The sequence below is a fragment of the Schistocerca americana genome, chromosome 5 (genome assembly GCF_021461395.2).
Source record: "Schistocerca americana isolate TAMUIC-IGC-003095 chromosome 5, iqSchAmer2.1, whole genome shotgun sequence".
NCBI classification, from domain to species: Eukaryota; Metazoa; Arthropoda; class Insecta; order Orthoptera; family Acrididae; genus Schistocerca; species Schistocerca americana.
In genome coordinates this window covers 359,076,269-359,094,348 of record NC_060123.1, presented here as the reverse complement: position 1 = coordinate 359,094,348, position 18,080 = coordinate 359,076,269, and the positions used below count along the sequence as shown (strand labels likewise).

The 18,080-nt window shown below is 38.3% G+C and overlaps 1 protein-coding gene across 1 annotated transcript in view; it reads right to left on the bottom strand.

The window, feature by feature from the left end:
• LOC124616382 (neural-cadherin-like) overlaps positions 1 to 18,080 on the bottom strand; it is a 312,303-nt gene that overhangs the window by 166,163 nt on the left and 128,060 nt on the right. The window contains exons 10-12 of the mRNA XM_047144688.1: positions 8,559 to 8,727; positions 8,271 to 8,477; positions 7,903 to 8,174 (exon numbers count right to left, since the gene is read on the bottom strand). Of these exons, the coding sequence (XP_047000644.1) occupies positions 7,903 to 8,174; positions 8,271 to 8,477; positions 8,559 to 8,727 (648 nt within the window). The remainder of the gene's footprint in view (positions 1 to 7,902; positions 8,175 to 8,270; positions 8,478 to 8,558; positions 8,728 to 18,080) is intronic.

Below are 18,080 nucleotides of genomic sequence, written 5' to 3'. Positions count from 1 at the left end.
ACCCATAGGAATCCTGTCTATTTGCTCATAGAATTTCACAACATTTGAAATAAGTGATTGTTAGTGCACGTCGAAAGACACTGACTGTGTCATTATCAAAGTGCTTGGCCATTGAGTAGAGCTAGGAATCCTCCAGAGCTATATGGGCGAAAAGTGATGTGGCATCAAGGCTGACTAGTAGGTGGTTCTTGTCCAAGTGTATGCACCAGGTCACCAGTGGAGGATTACTTAGCTTGACTCAAGGCGAAATTTGATAAGACCACAGCTGAACTCTTTCAAAATGTACTAAACACCAGTGACTTGAAATGTGATATAAAATTCTATGAGCAATTCGATGGGGTTGCCATGCTGCAGTCCAGTATCAGTATACTAGGTAGTTCTATGTAGTCATGTTGTCTGTAGTATTATTGAATAGATGATCGACATTCTTGCTTGTAGAATGTTGTTCTAGTTGTTGTATTTCTTCATTTAGCAGACAGTGTTATTCTGGTTGCCTTCTTATGAAGTTGCTATGGGCTGATAAGCGAATAATGAGATTTCTGTTCACTTGTTCTGGGTATATGTCTGTTTTTATGCCACTGGTGTCAAATAAGATTAGCGTTTGAAAATATTTTATCTACTGTTCAACTATTCTGGATGTTCCCTAATGAAAATATTTTATCTACTGTTCAAGTATTCTGGATGTTCCCTAATATTAAAATATTACAGAGGAGATGCTGACTTGCATACAGGCACAACAACAAAAATGCTAAACATATGAGCTTTTGGCCCAAAGGTCTCCATCTAAAATAGACAAACTTGCACGTTTATGCAAGTACAACTCGCACACAAAATGATCACTGTCTCTGGTCACTGAGGTTGGACTGCAAGCAACTGAGGATGATGGGAGAAGCAATCTGAGTGGTGCAAGAGGATGCTGGAGGAATGATAACAGGTAGGGGTGGCAGACAGTAATGTGCTGCTTGTGTGAGCATGCAGGGCAAGTGGAGACAAGGTAGGGGAGATAGGTGCAGTCGCAAGGTTAGAAGTGGAGGGGAGGGGGAGATGGAGTGGAAAAGGAGAGAAATAGAGGACAGGAAAGAAGACTAGTGGATGCGATGCTGGAATAAAAGGCTGTGCCGTTCAGGAGTGGCTGCAGGAAAGGGGATGGATGGGTGAAGGACACGGACTAATGAAGATTGAGGCCAGAGGGTCACTGGAATGTAGGATATATTGCAGGAAGAGTTCTCACCTGCACAATTCAGAAAATTTGGTGCTGGTAGGAAAGATTCAGATACCACACGCTGTGAAGCAGTCACTGACGTGAAGAACATTGTGTTGAGCAACATGTCCAGCAACTGGGTGATCCAGCTGTCTCTTGGCCACAGTTTGGTGGTGGCCATTCATCTGGACAGACAGCTTGTTGGTTCTCATGCCACCATAGAAAACAACACAGTGATTACAGCTTAGTTTGTAGAGCATGTAACTGCTCCCACAGATAGCCCTGCCTTTCATGGGGTAGATGACGCTTGCGACCACAGTAGAGTAGGTGGTGGTAGGAGGACGTAGGAAGGGTAGTGGGTAGGATATTCCTCATTTATGACCAGACGGTGGGACTTTGGAAGATGGTGAGAGCATTCCACTCGTCACTCAATAACATCCAGGCCTGGAGCAACTGAATCACATTCTCTGCTAAGGTTTTGTCTATCTCTCATTGTGCCCTAAAATGAGAAATATCCTACCCACTACACTTACCAGATGTGCAAAAGTGGCATTCTTCTGCCCACCATAGTATCACAGTGGGCAGGAATTACTAAGTTTCATTAGCATATTTCTCTTTACCTTAAGAGAAATAGAGAGAGAGAGAGAGAGAGAGAGAGAGAGAGAGAGAGAGAGAGAGAGAGAGAAAGAGAGAGAGAGAGAATGTAAAGTGACTTGTTCCATATCATTTTCATCAATTGTATAAATGATCCATGAAATGTGAAACTAACTAACAGACCATTAATTATTCATGGTGTCATTTATTTATTTATTTATTTATGTCTATGGACCATTCTGTACAATGGTATTGGACATGTTTACATGAAGTAGAAAAATTACAAGTTAAAAAATACACACCTACAACCATATATCTGTAAAATGACCAATTTCCTCCAAAATAGTTCTAGAAGTACAAGAATCTAAAGAAAAAAAAAGAATGACATTGATATACATACATAATTACTAACAATTAAAATCGCTTATGCTTTCTGAAAGTTCTTTACATATTTACACAATTACATACGAAACATTACATTAATTTCTTACTTCGAAGTATTCTTCAACAGTTTATGGACAAGTTTTAATCCAGTGAAATTTTAGTTTATTTCTGAAAGCAGACATGTTTTCTGTTGTCTTTATACGGTCTCGCAAACTGGTATATAGAAGGCATCTGGCGTCGTGCTTCTACAGGCTCTTTGCCAGTTAATTTGAGCAGATTTCCTTCAATATGATAATCACTTTTATTTCTTGTGTTATAGTTACATAGTATGGGTATCTCTGTTTAACCGAACTGCATTGTTAAATAAATAATTTTTTCATGTATGTAAAGTGACATTAGTGTTTGTAAGTTTAGTTTCCTGAATTTATTTCTGCAGGAATCTCTAGATGACAATTTTGTTATGCATCTTATAACCTTCTTTTGTAGCTTTACTACACTAGGTGTGTGTGCGTTTGCAGAATTTTCCCAGACAAGGATACCATATGAAATTTGTGAATGAACTCGCCCATTGTGTATTGTTAGCAGTGCTTGTGTGTTTATTGTACTTGACATTTCTCTTATTATAAATATACATGAACTTACTTTGTAACAAATATTATTTATGTTTCTCCTATGACAAGTACCTACCCACTGTCATGCCCAGTAATTTAGAAGTTTGTGTCTGTTTTAGAACCAAGCCTCCAAGCTTGACTGTAATAGTGTTCAAGCAAGGTGTTTTGTTTGCATGTATTTGCATATATGTGGCTTTATTTATGTTTATAAAAAGATTATTTCCTCTGGAATAACTGTTTCCATTTTCTATATTTAGAGAAGCTAGCTTTTGTAAGTCATCTGTTGAAACACTACTTATAATGAATGAAATGTCATTTTCATACATGACAACATTTCCAACGACTATTTTGGGCATATCATTTACATATAAAATAAAAAGCAGTGGGCCCACCACTGATCCTTGAGGCACTACATATTTAACAAATTCAGAATCTGACTAGACATTTATTTGTTATAGTACTGTTCACATTTTGCTTTATTTCTACACACTGTTCTCTATTTTCCATGAATGGTTTTATGATATTGGCTGCTTTCCCCCTTATACCACAACCCTTAAGCTTTTCTACCTGTATCTTGTAGCATACACAATCAAAAGCTTTTGAAAGGTCAAGAAACGTACCACAAGCTTTCTTTTGTTCATCTAGTGCCTTAGCTACACACACTATAAATTACCGTATTTACTCGAATCTAAGCCGCACTTTTTTTCCGGTTTTTGTAATCCAAAAAACCACCTGCGGCTTAGAATCGAGTGCAAAGCAAGCGGAAGTTCTGAAAAATGTTGCTAGGTGCCGCCACAACTAACTTCTGCCGTCGAATATATGTAGCGCTACACAGGCATCCTTTGTAGGCACAAAGATAAATACTGGTGCCAAAACCTCTGCGTCAGTAAATAAAATTTTTTTAAAAAAATTGGAAGACGAGCTTTTTTTCTCCGCCCGAGTTTCGACCACTGCATTTTCATACATTATCCAACGAAGTAAATACAAATTCCGTATTGTTCATCTTCGAATGTAGCAGAATTTCAATGTACTATGAAAATCCGACTGGCAAGACTGGGATTTTTGTCAATATGCCCAACTCTACGTTCGGAATTTTTTCCTACCTGTGAGAAGAGATGGTTGCTAATAGGAACCTGATGAAATGTGAATCACATGCAGTATTCTCTTCACCATAAGAATAATACGAATATATACATTTTGCCCTGTATTCTTTCGTGTTTGCTTCTATCTCATTTAAATCCTGTCTGCCTAATAAACTACGAAACTAGAGTGAGACAACAGCAAACGCAGAAGAATATACGAACCGTGTCATGTTTATATTCGTATTACTCTTATGCCTAATAGTGATACAGTCAGAAATGAAGCACGGCAACTGACTAGACTTTTAAATCTAAGATGACTAATTTCTGTGCAGAATTTGATGTACTAAAGAAGCGGCCGCAAAGATTTTCAAACGGAGAAAAATTTTCGCCAAACTCTCGTTCTATCATACGCAGTCTATTATTTGGTTCTTGTTGATCATTATCAAAGAAAGCAGCAGTGTAAGTAACAACAAATAGCAGTCACTTGCCATTGTTTCGCTAATGAGACGATTCCTCTCTTTTTTTAATTGTAGGCGGCGGTAGCGCACACAAAAGCAAGCCATGCCGCGAGCAGCGACAGGCCGTAAACACGCACTATCAGAATGCGATAAACAATGCATGACACAGTATAGTAATGCATTTTCAGCTTAGAGTGACTGATGTAAACACCTATAACATAGAAAACGGCACTTATCAGATCAAAGCAAAATAAGCAATCGATTCAAACCAGATGAAGCACGTGAAAAAGGAAGGGTATCCGTATAAATACGGACGGAGCGCCTGACGCATAGCAATGGCTACCTGATAAAGCTTAACTGCTAAGCTTACAACTCGAACCAAACTACTGTAGCTGTACCGTCATTCATTCGACCTAAATTGTGTCTCATATTACAATGGACCAACTTTGTTTCGATTTGGAGGATCGGCCTAAAACTTTTCTCTCTCCTTGAATTTCAAGGCTCAAATTTCAGGTGCGGCTTAGATTTGGGATTTTTTTTCCCTTTATTTCGAGGCTCATTTTTCAGGTGCGGCTTAGATTCGAGTGCGGCTTAGATTTGAGTAAATACGGTAATGTATTGCTGTATTGGTGAATCTGCCCTTCCTAAACCCTTGCATTTTTTTATAAAATTTATAATTGTGTCTTTAATTGCACGTTTTATTATTTTAGACAGGTCAGGTGTAATAAATTTGTTTTTCCAAAAAAAAATTATAATTTCTGACCTTCATTATCTATATCAATGTGTGCACATATGTGTGTTAATTAACCTTTGTATATGTGAAGTAAAATCTATGACAGTGTCCAAAAATTGATTGTTATATGGACAGCAAACAAATAAACAAATAGTAATTGGTCAGTAATTTCCTGTATCTTCCTTGCTGCCTCAATCAAAAATAGGGATCATATTACTCCTTTTACACATTTCAGAAATATTCCTTCTTCCATGACTAAGCTTATGAGAAAAGTCAGAGACTTTACCACCCACAGTAGGCAGCATTTAATTAGTCTAGCAGATATATCATCTAGTCCCTCAGTATTTTTTGTTTTTAATCAGTATGTTATTTTTACTAATTCAGGTTCATTTATTGGGAGAAGGAATACTTTGTATGCATTTTTTGTCAGGAGAGTTTTGCTTTATTAATTTGTCCACTACCTCAACATTGACTGATCTGGCCTTGTAACATTAACCAAAACGGCCTTGCTGTGCTGGTACTGCGAACGGCTGAAAGCAAGGGGAAACTACAGCCATAATTTTTCCCGAAGACATGCAGCTTTCCTCTCCCCGATGTTATTCAACCTGTATATTGAGCAAGCAGTAAAGGAAACAAAAGAAAAATTCGGAGTAGGTATTAAAATCCATGGAGAAGAAATAAAAACTTTGATGTTCGCCAATGACATTGTAATTCTGTCAGAGACAGCAAAGGACTTGGAAGAGCAGTTGAACGGAATGGACAGTGTCTTGAATGGAGGATTTAAGATGAACATCAACAAAAGCAAAACGAGGATAATGGAATGTAGTCAAATTAAATCGGGTGATGCTGAGGGGATTAGATTAGGAAATGAGACACTTAAAGTAGTAAAGGAGTTTTGCTATTTAGGGAGTAAAATAACTGATGATGGTCGAAGTAGAGAGGATATAAAATGCAGACTGGCAATGGCAAGGAAATCGTTTCTGAAGAAGAGAAATTTGTTAACATCGAGTATAGATTTAAGTGTCAGGAAGTCGTTTCTGAAAGTATTTGTATGGAGTGTAGCCATGTATGGAAGTGAAACATGGACGATAACCAGTTTGGACAAGAAGAGAATAGAAGCTTTCGAAATGTGGTGCTACAGAAGAATGCTGAAGATAAGGTGGGTAGATCACATAACTAATGAGGAGGTATTGAATAGGATTGGGGAGAAGAGAAGTTTGTGGCACAACTTGACTAGAAGAAGGGATCAGTTGGTAGGACATGTTTTGAGGCATCAAGGGATCACAAATTTAGCATTGGAGGGTAGCGTGGAGGGTAAAAATCGTAGAGGGAGACCAAGAGATCAATACACTAAGCAGATTCAGAAGGATGTAGGTTGCAGTAGGTACTGGGAGATGAAGAAGCTTGCACAGGATAGAGAAGCATGGAGAGCTGCATCAAACCAGTCTCAGGACTGAAGACCACAACAACAACAACAACACCTCAACATAATGCTTATTTAAATTATTACTATCTTCTTTAGGGTCTTTTATTTCCTTCCCATTTTTCTTTATTGTTATGTCCCCACTCTTTCTCATGTCTACACTTTCCTCTCTTTCTTTAAGTTTGACCACATGTTATTAGAAGCTGCAATTTTGTTTCTGTAGTAATTGGATTTGGTTTCTTTTATTGGTTTCTTACATGATCTCTTCTTGTCTATACAGTCATCACAAGTTGCTTGTGTAGGATCTATCTGAGATTGTTCACACTCAGTTTTTAGCTGTTCCAGCTTCCTTTTTACATCTACTGTGACCTAATTTTTATTGCTCTTAACATTGCATTCTTACATACTAATGGACATGCAAGCTCTATGTAACAGGATAATGTTTTAGAAAATGATTCCCATCTCTTATTTATGTTTGCTGTTTGGTATATATATCACTCCAGACTTCACACTGCATTAATTTTTATAGCCTCCACAGCTCTGCTATTTTCTGACTTCATTATCTTATCTAATATCTCCATTAATATCCCAGCAACAGCTGTGTTTATTACCTGTAATTTTTGTCTGTATTGTGGTATTTTGTTAATTACATGGTCTATTAATGTCTCTATATCTGTACTGCATCTTATGGGACTATTTACTACCAGATCTATATCATAAGTGTTGATTAGATCACTGAAACTCCTAGTGTAACAGCTCTCTTTTAGTGTATTAACATTTATATCACCTACTATTATGACATATGTTAATTGTCTAACAGCCTTTTCTAACGGAACTTGTAGCTGTTTTAGAAAACCATTTAGCTAACTGTTTGGTGATCTGTATATCCCTAATATCAAACACTTCTTTTCCATTTGAATGTTGTCAGTATTGCTGCCAATTCAAATAGCGTTTCTGTACAGTTGTCGACTTGCCATGGTATGCAATCCCTCATTTCATTGTGTACATATACTACAACATCTCCACCTTTATGTTGTCATCTTCAGATGTACACAGCTTTTTCAGAGTCCTGTGTGTTGTATACTTTAACTTCATTTCTTTATCCCATGTTCTGTTAAGAGAAATGTATGTGGTAGTTCTGCTGCTACTATTACTTCTGTGTTATCTAATTTACTTGCTTGATACATACTCATCTTTTTCACAATAATCAGAACTCTGAAGAAACGACTACTTACCTATAACTGATTGATATGTTGTCCAAAGACATACATAACAGTACAGAGACTTTATTAACAATTTGAATTTCTGTTCTTTTCTAGTTTAAGTACACAGTTTCCAAAATGAATCAATTGATGTCAACAAACCAGAGGTAGCAATGATATGCATTGAAACAATAATAAATATCTTTTCACTTACTTGGGGCCAAATCTTGTATCTATGCACCTTCCACCATTGAAGCAAAAGTTTTTGTGACATTTATCTGTCAAGATAAATTTGTGAACTGCACAGGTGCATTCTGGCATCACATGGACTTTTACACCAACTAATGCAGTTCTATTAGCATTTACTAAATGGAGCCTTTTATCCACACTGACATTATTTGTGCAACTTCCTTCACAGTTATATGTTTCATGAAGGCATTCATTTATACCAACCATTGTGATATTAATTCCAACTTCTTTTTCAATCTGTGAACACAGAAGTAAATAAATAACTGAAAAATTACTTTCCAGGAAACAGAGAAGCATAAATTTGCTGTCCACATAAAAAAGTAGTACCAATACCTCATTCCTATGCATTGCAATTAAACCATTCAGAACAAAGGATTTATACTTTTTTGAGCCATTAACTGTAAATCTGACATCAGTAATTGATGGACTTCTTGAATGAAGCTGAACACTGTAAACAATAATGGTTTCTCTGTGAATGTTTAAAAGTTCAGATACTTTGTCCCGTAGTTTGCTTAATTTGCTGGCTGTGTGAGTGTTTGTCTGAAACATCACACACAAATATGTCAATATACTTTGGACATAAAGGAAAATAAGAACAAAAAATAAGATAAATGAGCTCACTCTATCACTCCAAGTCCTGATGAAATCTTCATCCGACACTCCTGCTATTCGAACTGAAGCAGAAGATTCAACATTTTCCTCTGAAATATTCTGCACTGTTATGGTAACATTAGCTTGGATGTCAGCTTGGTTATGCTTGTGATCATAAACTCTGAATTTCAGTTTATACCTGTAAAACATTTTTTTTTTTTAAAAAAAAGCTTCATTATCAAAATACAACCATTTTCTCTTTTTTTAGTGCAACATATTTATTTATAATAGGGAAGCTAATATTAAGTTAAGCAATACTGGAAACTCCTGGATGGTACAATATGTAAAAAAGGGAAAGGCAACCACTCACCTATGGTGGACTGATGTGTGGAATATGGGAACACATAAGAGGAGACACAATGCATGCAATCTTTTGAGGACATGCTCTTCTGCTAGTGAAAGTACAAACATTAACATATACAACTGTACAGACACCAAAACATGCACTCCAGTGGCTGTGGCAAGAATAACCGTGGCTGTGGGAGTGCATGTTTAGGCCTCTGTGTGGTTTCATGTGTGAATGTGTGCACCTTTGCAAGAAGAAAGGGTAAGAGCTCCAAAGCTAGTGTAAATCCTTTTTTCTCTTACATGTTTTGATATTACACTCATCAGTGCACAATAGGTTGAAGTGTTTTACTTATTCCTGACACATAATTGAGCCATAATGAAGTGTTCTGTCCTATGATAATTGATTAGAAAAAGACTATGGTTGCCATAGATTATCAATTCTGACATTTGCATTGCAAACCATTGTCAGAATATGTAAATTGAAGGGCGGTCACTGCTATCAGCTGCAGTGGGACAGTGAGTGGAATCAGTGGTGATGAGCGAAAATGTGTACGGGACAGGGATTTGAACCCAGGATCTCCTGATTATTAGGCAGGTGTGCTAACCACTGCACCATCTGGGACATAGTATTATCACATCTGTATGGACTATATCGGCATGCTTCACGGCTCATCCACATTTCCACCATGCGCAGATGGCACAGTGGTTACTGTGTAAATAACTCTGACCTCCTGTGGGAATCTCTAAGTAGCAAACAGGAGTATAAGGACAGTGACAGCAGATAGGTGGCACTCCATGGGAATGCGGATCGGCCATGAAGCGTACCGAGATAGCCCAGTAAGCAGGAGATCCTGGATTTGAATCTCAGTCTGGTACACATTTTTGCTAGTCACTGCTGATTCCACTTAATGTCCCACTGCAACTGATAACAGTGATCCCCCTTCAATTTACATGTAGTGTTCCACAGCTGCAGGATCTGCATTATGTCTATTCTTTCAAAGGAACAGACACCATGCATTCAAAAAACAGTGCCTGAATAACTGTGAGTGTTTCGAAGCTGCAGACTACTTCACTACTACTTCTTATTCCATGTTGGTTGAAATGTTACCTTAATATTTGATCTCCACTAAATGACACCACTCCTTCCTGTTAATTATTCATGTACTGAACCTTTTGATACAATACAAACCACATCACATACAGTTCATTTACAGAATTTGATTGGGCAAAGTCTGGCTATACAGTCAGTCTATCTCTGTACAGATCTGTCAAATGACTGCTGCATTCATTTATTGTGATATCACCGTGACTGTCATGATCTTCATTGAACCACAGGCTGCAGTGAATTTTCTAGCATTCTTGCCAGTAATACGTCAACAGTAGCCTTGCATTTTCAGCCACTGTTTTGCCACTTCCACTGCACAAAGCAATGCGTCTTCCAGGTTGCAAGTGAGGAACCTTACCAGACACAAAATTTTTGCCTGTATTGGGAAGAAACATAACTCTGGACTTAGCTCAAATTAAAACTGGATTTTTAATATGTTTAAAGACACTATGTAGATCTTATTGTATCTGGATTTCAGGATTTTTATGCGAATGTTGTAGAGGATAGAGACTTTAAACTTTAAACAATGAAAAATCCAGGATGGAATGTACCAATATTATGAAAGGGAAAGTTGCTACTCACCATACAGCAGAGAGGCTGAGTCGCAGATAGGCACAACAAGAAGACAGTCACAAATCAATTTTCAGCCAGTATGGACTCCGTCAAAAACAGACAAAAGACACACACACACACACACACACACACACACACACACACATACACACACACAAACACAACTCTCACACACATGACTGCAGTCTCTGGCTACTGATCCCACACTGCAAGCAGCACCGGTGCATGAAGGGAGTGGTAATCGTTTGGGGTAAGGAGGAGGCTGGGATGGGGAGGGGCATGGATGTAAGATATGGATGGGGCCAGGGAAGTGCTTCTGGGGAGCACCGCTGGGACGAGATGGAAAGAGGGTAGGGCAGTTAGGTGCAGTTGGGAGGATTGATGGAGGGAAGGGGAAAGTTGGGTGATTTGGGGGGGGGGGGGGGGGGGTAGCAGAAAAGGAGCAAAATGAGAAGATTGGGTGGGATGGTGGAATGAGGGTTGTGTAGTGCTGGTATCAAAACAAGGAAGGAGCTGGATGGGTGAGAGCAATGACTAAATCTCCTTTTCTGGAAAACTAGAGCCATAATTTTTCCTGAGGGCATACAGCTCTACTGTGTGGTTAGATGGCGATGGTGCCCTTTTGGGCAAAATATTCTGGATGTAAAATAGTCCCTCATGAGGATGTCATCATCAGGAGAAACAAATCTGGCATTCTACAGACCTGAATATGTAATGTTAGATCCCTTAATCAGGCAGATAGGTAAAAAAATTTAAAAAGAGGAAATGAGTAGGTTAAAGTTAAATATAGTGGGAATCAGTAACGTTCAGTGGCAGGAGGAACAGGTGAATGCAAGGTTATAAATATAAAATCAAATAGGGGCAATGCAGGAGTAGGTTTAATAAAGAATATAAAAATAGGAATGCCGGTAAGCCACAATGAACAATATTGTGAAAGCATTATTGTAACCGACTCCTACCATAGTAGTACAAGTTTTAATGCCAACTAGCTCCACGGATGAAGAGATGGAAGAAATGTAGGATGAGTTAAAAGAAATCATTCAGATACTTAAGGAGACCACTATTTAATAGCGGTGGGGAACTGGAATTCTATAGGAGGAAAAGGAAGAGAAGGAAAAATAGTAGGTAAATATGGATTGGGGGAAAGGAATGAAAGAGGGAGTTGTCTGGTATAGTTCTGCACTGAACACAATTTAATCAATGATAACACTTAATGTAAGGATCATGAAAGAAGGCTGTACATGTGGAAGACACCTGGAGACACCGGAAGATTTCAGATTGATTATATAATGGTAAGACAGAGATTTTGGAACCAGATTTTAAATTGTGAAACATTTCTAGAGTCAGATGTAGGATCTGACCCAGTTTTTTGGTTATGGACTGTAGATTAAAACTGAAGAAATTGCAGAAAAGGTAGGAAAACAAGGAGCTGAAACCTAGATAAGTTGAAAGAACCATAGACTGTTGAAAGATTCAGATGGAGCTTCAGGCAACAATTGACGAGAGCAGGAGAAAGGAATGCAGTGGAAGACAAATGGGTGGCTCTGAGAGATGAAATAGAGCAGAGGATTAAGTGAGTAAAAAGACAAGGCCTTGTAGAAATCCTTGGATAACATAGGAGATATTGAATTAATAGACGAAAGAAGAAAATATAAAAATGCAGTAAATAAAGCAGACAAAAGGGAACACAAACACCTGGATAAGGATTAATAGGAAGTGCAAAATGGAGCCATGAAAGACTAAAGTTGAAACAAGGCTCCATGAGTAGACAGCTTTCCAACAGAACTACTGATGGTGTTGGAGAACCAGCCATAACAAAACACTTCCATCTGGTGGGCAAGATGTACGAGATAGGGGACATACCCTCAGACTTCAAGAAGAACATAATCATTCCAGTTCCAAAGAAAGCAGGTGCTGACAGGTGTGAATATTATAAAATTATCAGTTTAATAAGTCACAGTTACAAAATACTAACAGATGAATGGAAAAACTAGTAGAAGCCAACCTCTGGGAAGATCAGTCTAGATTCTGCAGAAATGTAGGAACATGCAAAGCAGTACTGACCCTACAACCTTCCTTAGAAGACAGATTAAAGAAAGGAAAACCTATGTTTATAGCATTTGTAGACTTAAAGAAAGATTTTGACAGTGATGATTGGAATACTTCTTTGTAATTCCAAAGTCATCAGCTGTAAAATTGAAGGAGAAAAATGCTATTTACAACTTGTACAGAAACCACACAAAAGAGTCAAGGTGTGTGAAAGGGATGAAGTGGTTGAGAAAGGAGTGGGACAGGGTTATAGCCTATCCCCTATGTTATTCAATCTGTATATTGATCAAGCAGTAAAGGAACCAAAGAAAAATTTTGAGTAGGAATTAAACACCAAATATAAGAAATAAAACCTCTGATGAAATCAACAAAAGCAAAACAAGGATAATGGAATGTAGTCACATTAAATCAGGTGATGCTGAGGGAATCAGATTCGGAAACAAGACACTTAAAGTAGGTGATCAGTTATATTATATGGGTAGCAAAATAACTGATGATGGCCGAAGTAGAGAGGGTATAAAATATAGACTGGGAATGGCAAGAAAAGCATTTCTTAAGAAAAGAAGTTTGTTAACATAGAATATAGATAGAAATAAGTTTTAGGAAGTCCTTTCTGAAGGTATTCTTCCGTAGTGCAGCCATGTATGGAAGTGAAACATGAATGATAAACAGTTCAGACAAGGAGAGAATAGACGCTTTTGAAATGTTGTGCTACAGAAGAACTCTGAAGACTAAATGGGTAGATCTCATAACTAAGGAGGTACCAAATAGAACTGGGGAAAAAAGAAATTTGTGACACAACCTGACTCGAAGAAGGGATTGTTTGATAGGAAACATTCTGAAACATCAAGGGATCACCAATACTGAAAGGAAGTGTGGAGGGTGAAAATCATAGAGGGAGACCAAAAGATGAATACAGTAAGCAGACTCAGAAGGATGTAGGTTGCAGTAGTAGCTTGCACAGAATAGAGTAGCATGGAGATCTGCATGAAATCAGTCTCTGGACTGAAGACTACAACAGTTCAGCCCTAGAACATTTTACCAATAGACAACCCATGATCCCAGTCTCTCACTATTACAAAATCTGGTATCCCAATCTCCAGGTAACTTCAACAGCTCAATCCTAGTCCATGATACCTATGACATAAACTGCTAGAGCAAACCACTTCTTCATACATTTGCACCCTCTACAGCAACATTTTGCTTCCTGACCAAAACAAACACCCCATGGCTTGATGACTTCACACAACACAATACAGTGCAGTGCAACTATGTCATGGGTGAAAGCATTCGGGTGGTATCCTACCTGGCTGTAACCAAGACTTTCAAGTCATTATCAATCAGCCTATAAACACAATGAGATAGATAAGAAATCTACTCACCAAGTGGCAGCAAGAGATGCACATAGAAGAAGGTTATAATTAGACAATGTTTTGTAGCCAGTGGCTCCTTCTTCTGGCAGAAGGGTTGAAGGGGAAAGAAGAGGATGTGAAGGAAAAGGGCTGGAGAGGTTTAGGAAAAGGGGTACAGTCACAAAAGTCATCCAGAACACTTGGTCAGGGGAGACTTATCAGAAAGAATGACAAGAAAAGAATCATTGTTGGGGACTGCACTGGATGAGATTCAAAAACCTGAGAGTTTAAAGGTGGAAGATAGGGTAATATGTGAGACAGATTTACTGCCTACACTTTTTGCATGAGTTGATAAGAGTGAAAAGTTAAGAGCGTTGTATGTAACAGAGGGGGGTGTGGGGACAGCGAAAAGTAGACAGGTTGGAAAATGGAAGTTATAGAAATTAAAATGGAGTGAAGAAATGAGTAATTACTGTTAAGAAATGCTGAGATGGAAATACTTAACACATATTAAGGCAAGGAGGGTGGCGAGAACCAAGGACATGTTGCAGCACTAGTTCCAGATGGTGCTTATGGTAAAACAGGCACTAAGATCATGACTGTCATGTTGTCATCTTGCTCTGCAACAGGATATTGTGAGTCAATGGAACACACCCTCTGCCTATGCCCATTCATCCTAACTGATAACTAGGTGGTAGCCATGCCGATGTAAAAGGATGAACAGTGTTTACGTAACAGCGGGTTTCTTCATTACAATGAAGTTTACCATACAGTAATTTTTTTTAATTGAAATTAGGTGGATTAAGTTAACTGAAATTAAGATGATGTATTTCTTACAGCTTAACTTGTTAGTTGCTTAATACAGAGGCTGAGTGAACAGTGAGGTCATTTGTCAAGGTTTGGTCGAACATTTCTGTTGTGTTCCGTATGGAGGTGCGAGATGCAACAGTGTGACTGCCCAAAGTACTGAATCCCATATTTGCACTCAATACTGTAAATACTGTAAATGACTGCTGTGTACAGTCCTTGGATGAGCCAAGCATGTCCTTAATTTTCCAGGTTGCATGGAGAATGGTATTTATTTGATGTATGTCCATTATTTTCATCTTAATGCCTGTTGGCAGCCCTGCATATCACAGGTATGGCACACATTTACCTTGTTCTGGTTTCTCCTCCCTCCTCTTATCTGCCTTTAAGGCACATCATATTTCTATCTCATTGTAACACATTTTTACTGAAAGTCTCCTGCAGATGCTGTAACTCATTTAGCAAACTCTACATGTTGCAGATGGCCCTGGCTCTTTTATATACTATGGTGGTTGGTATCAAGCTCTGTTGAGATGGATGATAGCAACTCCCAGAATTAAGGTAAATGTCCATATGCATATCATTACCATAGTCCAAGTCTCCCATTTCTCTCGATCAAAATTTCGAGAAGGGTAGGTGTACATTTTCTTTGAACTCCACAGTGAACTTGATCCTGCTGTGAATGCCACTGAGATGAAATAGAAACTGCTGTAGGTGTTCTGTGCTGTTTGGCCACACCACAAATGTGTCATCTATGTATCTGTAGAATGCTTTGATTTTAAGCAAGCAGTATTTAGTGCTACATCTTTGAACTGTTCCAGGTATGGATTACCCATATGCAGAGCCAAAGGGTACCCATGAGAATCCTGTCTATTTTCTCACAGAATTTCACACATTTGAAATAAGTGATGGTTAGAACATGTTAAAAGACTCAGACTGTGTCATTATCAAAATGTTTGTCCAGAGATAAGGAATCTTCCAGTGCTGTATGGGCGAAAAGTGTTGCGACCTCAAGGCTGACATGTAGGACCTTCTTGTCCAAGTGTAATCCTTGGAATACCATCACTTTGCACAGGACACCTGTGGAAGATTCCTTAGCTTGACTAAAGGTAAACTTTGATTAGAGCACAGTCAAACTCTCTCAACATATACTAACCACCTGTGATTTCAAATGTGGTGTGAAATTCTATGAGCAATTAGATGGGGTTGCCAGCTGCAGTCCAGTATCAGTATAGTAGGTAGCTCAACGTAGTCATGTTGTCTGTAGTATTACTGAGTAGATGGCTGAGATTCTTGCCTGCATAATGTTGCTCTAGTTGCTGCATTTGTTCATTTAGTAGACAGTGTTACTCTGGCTGTCTTCTTATGAAGTTGCTATGGGCTGATATGTGAATACTGAGATTTCTGTTCACTTGTTCTGTATATGTGTCTGTTTGTATGCCACTGGTGTGTAATAAGATTAGTAATTGAAAATATTTTATCTGCTGTTCAACTATTCTAGATGTTCCGTAATATGACGGTATTACAGAGGGTGACTCACAGACAGGCACAACAAAAAACTGCTAAACATGTGAGCGTTTTGCCCAAAGGTCTCCATCTAAAGTAGACAACACATGTCATTCTGGACAACACATGCGCATTTATGCAAGTACAACTCACACACAAAATGACCACTGTATCTAGTCACTGAGGTCAGACTGCAAGCAACTGTGCATGATGGCAGAAGCAAGTGGTGTGGGTCAGGAGACTGCTGGGGCAATGATAACAGAGTAAGGGTGATGGAGGTATGGTTGGCGGACAGTAACATGCTGCTTGTGGGAGCATGCAGGGCAAGCTGGAGACAAAGTAGGAGAGATAGGTGCAGTCATGAGGATAGAAATGGAGGGGGGAGGGGTTGGAGTGGAAAAGAAGAGAAGTAGAGGAGGGACAAGAAGAATAGTGGGTGCAATGCTGGAATACAAGGCTGTGCTGTTCAGGAGTGGCTACAGGCAAGGGGATGGGTGGGTGTTCCTGTAATACTGGTATGTCAAAAGAAATAAGACTCAGTCACAACAGTAGCAGCACCACAACCAATCATGTAATTAAAAATAAGCTCAAAATTTTTCACCAGAATATTCAAAGCCTTCTCTGTAAGTTAGACCAAATCATTGTAAATATTGATGAACCAACAGGCGCAAATTGTGCTCATATTCTCTGTCTGACAGAACACCATGTCACTTTTGCAATCAAAATGCTCAATATTCCAAACTATGTATTAGCTACCTCATTTTGTAGAAAGCATATGTGCAAAGGTGGAGCAGCTATTTATGTGAAAAACAGCCTGTCCTTTAATACAATAGATGTAGAGAAATATTGTGTAGAGAAAGACTTTGAGGCATGTGTCACAGAAATAGTAGAAGCTAACAAGAAACTGGTAATCATAGCAGTATACAGAGCTCCATCTGGTAATTTTAAAGTATTCATGAAACAATTAAATTCTGTGCTATTGTATCTCACAAGGAAAAATAGGAACATTATGGTGACTGGAGATTTTAATATAGATTTCCTAGAAAGCTCATCTTCTAAGACAGAGTTTGCAAATTTAATGCATACCTACAATCTTGTCTCCACTGTCAGTTTTCCCACAAGAACTACTGCGACTTCCAGCACTCTAATAGACAATATCTTTGTAGATATGAGTAGAACTCATCACATCAAAGTTGAAAAAGTCATAAATGGTCTCCCTGATCATGATGGGCAAATACTCACAATTGACAACTTAAATACAAATACTGGAGTACAGTGGAAAACCATTAGAAACATGAATGAGGAAAATATCCAAAACTTCAAATTATGCATTCGGGAGACTGACTGGAGGTATGTTTATCTTGCAAATGACGTTAATACAAAATACAATTTATTTACTGATGAATTATCAGGTATATTTGAAAGTGTCTTTCCAAAAATGGTCTGTAGACTGCAGAACAGGCAATCAAGTGAAAAACCATGGCTCACCAAGGGCATAAAAATATCATGCCAGAGAAAAAGAGAACTGTATATATTATCCACACAATCCAATAATTCCCTCCAGATGAATTATTATAGGACATACTGTAAAATCTTAACTAAAGTCATTAAAAAATCTAAAAGTATATGCATACAATCTGAAATTAACTGTTCAAATAATAAAATCAGAACGATTTGGAATGTAATAAAGACGGAAACAGGTACTGCACCATCTGACTGTAAAAACTGCTGTCCTAAAAATTAACGATTTGGAAATAACTAACAGTAAACAGATAGCAGGCACATTTAACGACCACTTTCTGTCACTTGTCA